Below are 783 nucleotides of genomic sequence, written 5' to 3' on the forward strand. Positions count from 1 at the left end.
CGCCGTCCGGTACCTGCTGCGGCCGCCCAGCGAGGCTGCGGAGCTGGGGGCAGCGGGGATGCTCTTGGCCGCTTTCTCCGCCTCGGTCTGCAGCTCCCTGGCCATCACCGTGGACCGTTACCTGTCTCTGTACAACGCCTTGACCTACCACAGCGAGCGCACGCTGGGCTTCACCTGCGCCCTGGTGCTGCTGATGTGGGTGCTGTGTCTGGGCGTGGGGCTGCTGCCCGTCCTGGGCTGGAACTGCCTGAGGGACCAGAGCTCCTGCAGCATCCTGCGGCCCGTCACCAAGGACAACGCGGCCGTGCTGGCCGTCACTTTCCTCCTCCTCTTCGCCCTCATGATGCAGCTCTACCTACAGATCTGCAAGATCGCCTTCCGGCACGCCCAGCAAATCGCCGTGCAGCATCAGTTCATCGCCACGGCTCAGGCCACCTCCACCCGCAAAGGGCTCTCCACCCTCTCCCTCATCCTCGGCACCTTCGCCCTTTGCTGGATCCCCTTCGCCATCTACTCCCTGGTGGCCGATTCCAGCTACCCCGTGGTCTACACCTACTCCCTGGCTCTGCCCGCCACCTGCAACTCCCTCATCAACCCCATCATTTACGCCTTCAGAAACCCGGACATCCAGAAGTCGCTCTGGCTGGCTTGCTGGGGGTGCATCCCTTCCACCTTCTCCTCCAGACCAAGGACATCCAGCGACGTGTGAGGACCGAGCACGGAGCCAGACGGGCTCCTTTGCTCCCCGCCTCCTCTTTTTTTTTTTCCCCTCCGTCCTTTTTT

At 63.5% G+C, this 783-nt stretch overlaps 1 protein-coding gene across 1 annotated transcript in view; it reads left to right on the forward strand.

Moving 5' to 3' along the window:
- The window catches only part of LOC104390529 (G-protein coupled receptor 12-like), a 4,154-nt gene extending 3,445 nt beyond the window's left edge, over positions 1 to 709 (forward strand). Inside the window, exon 2 of the mRNA XM_009999680.1 lies at positions 31 to 709. Within this exon, the coding sequence (XP_009997982.1) occupies positions 31 to 709 (679 nt within the window). The remainder of the gene's footprint in view (positions 1 to 30) is intronic.
- Positions 710 to 783: the final 74 nt, after the last annotated feature.

Source organism: Chaetura pelagica, unplaced genomic scaffold (assembly GCF_000747805.2).
Source record: "Chaetura pelagica isolate M959 unplaced genomic scaffold, ChaPel_1.0 scaffold456, whole genome shotgun sequence".
Classification (NCBI taxonomy): Eukaryota; Metazoa; Chordata; class Aves; order Apodiformes; family Apodidae; genus Chaetura; species Chaetura pelagica.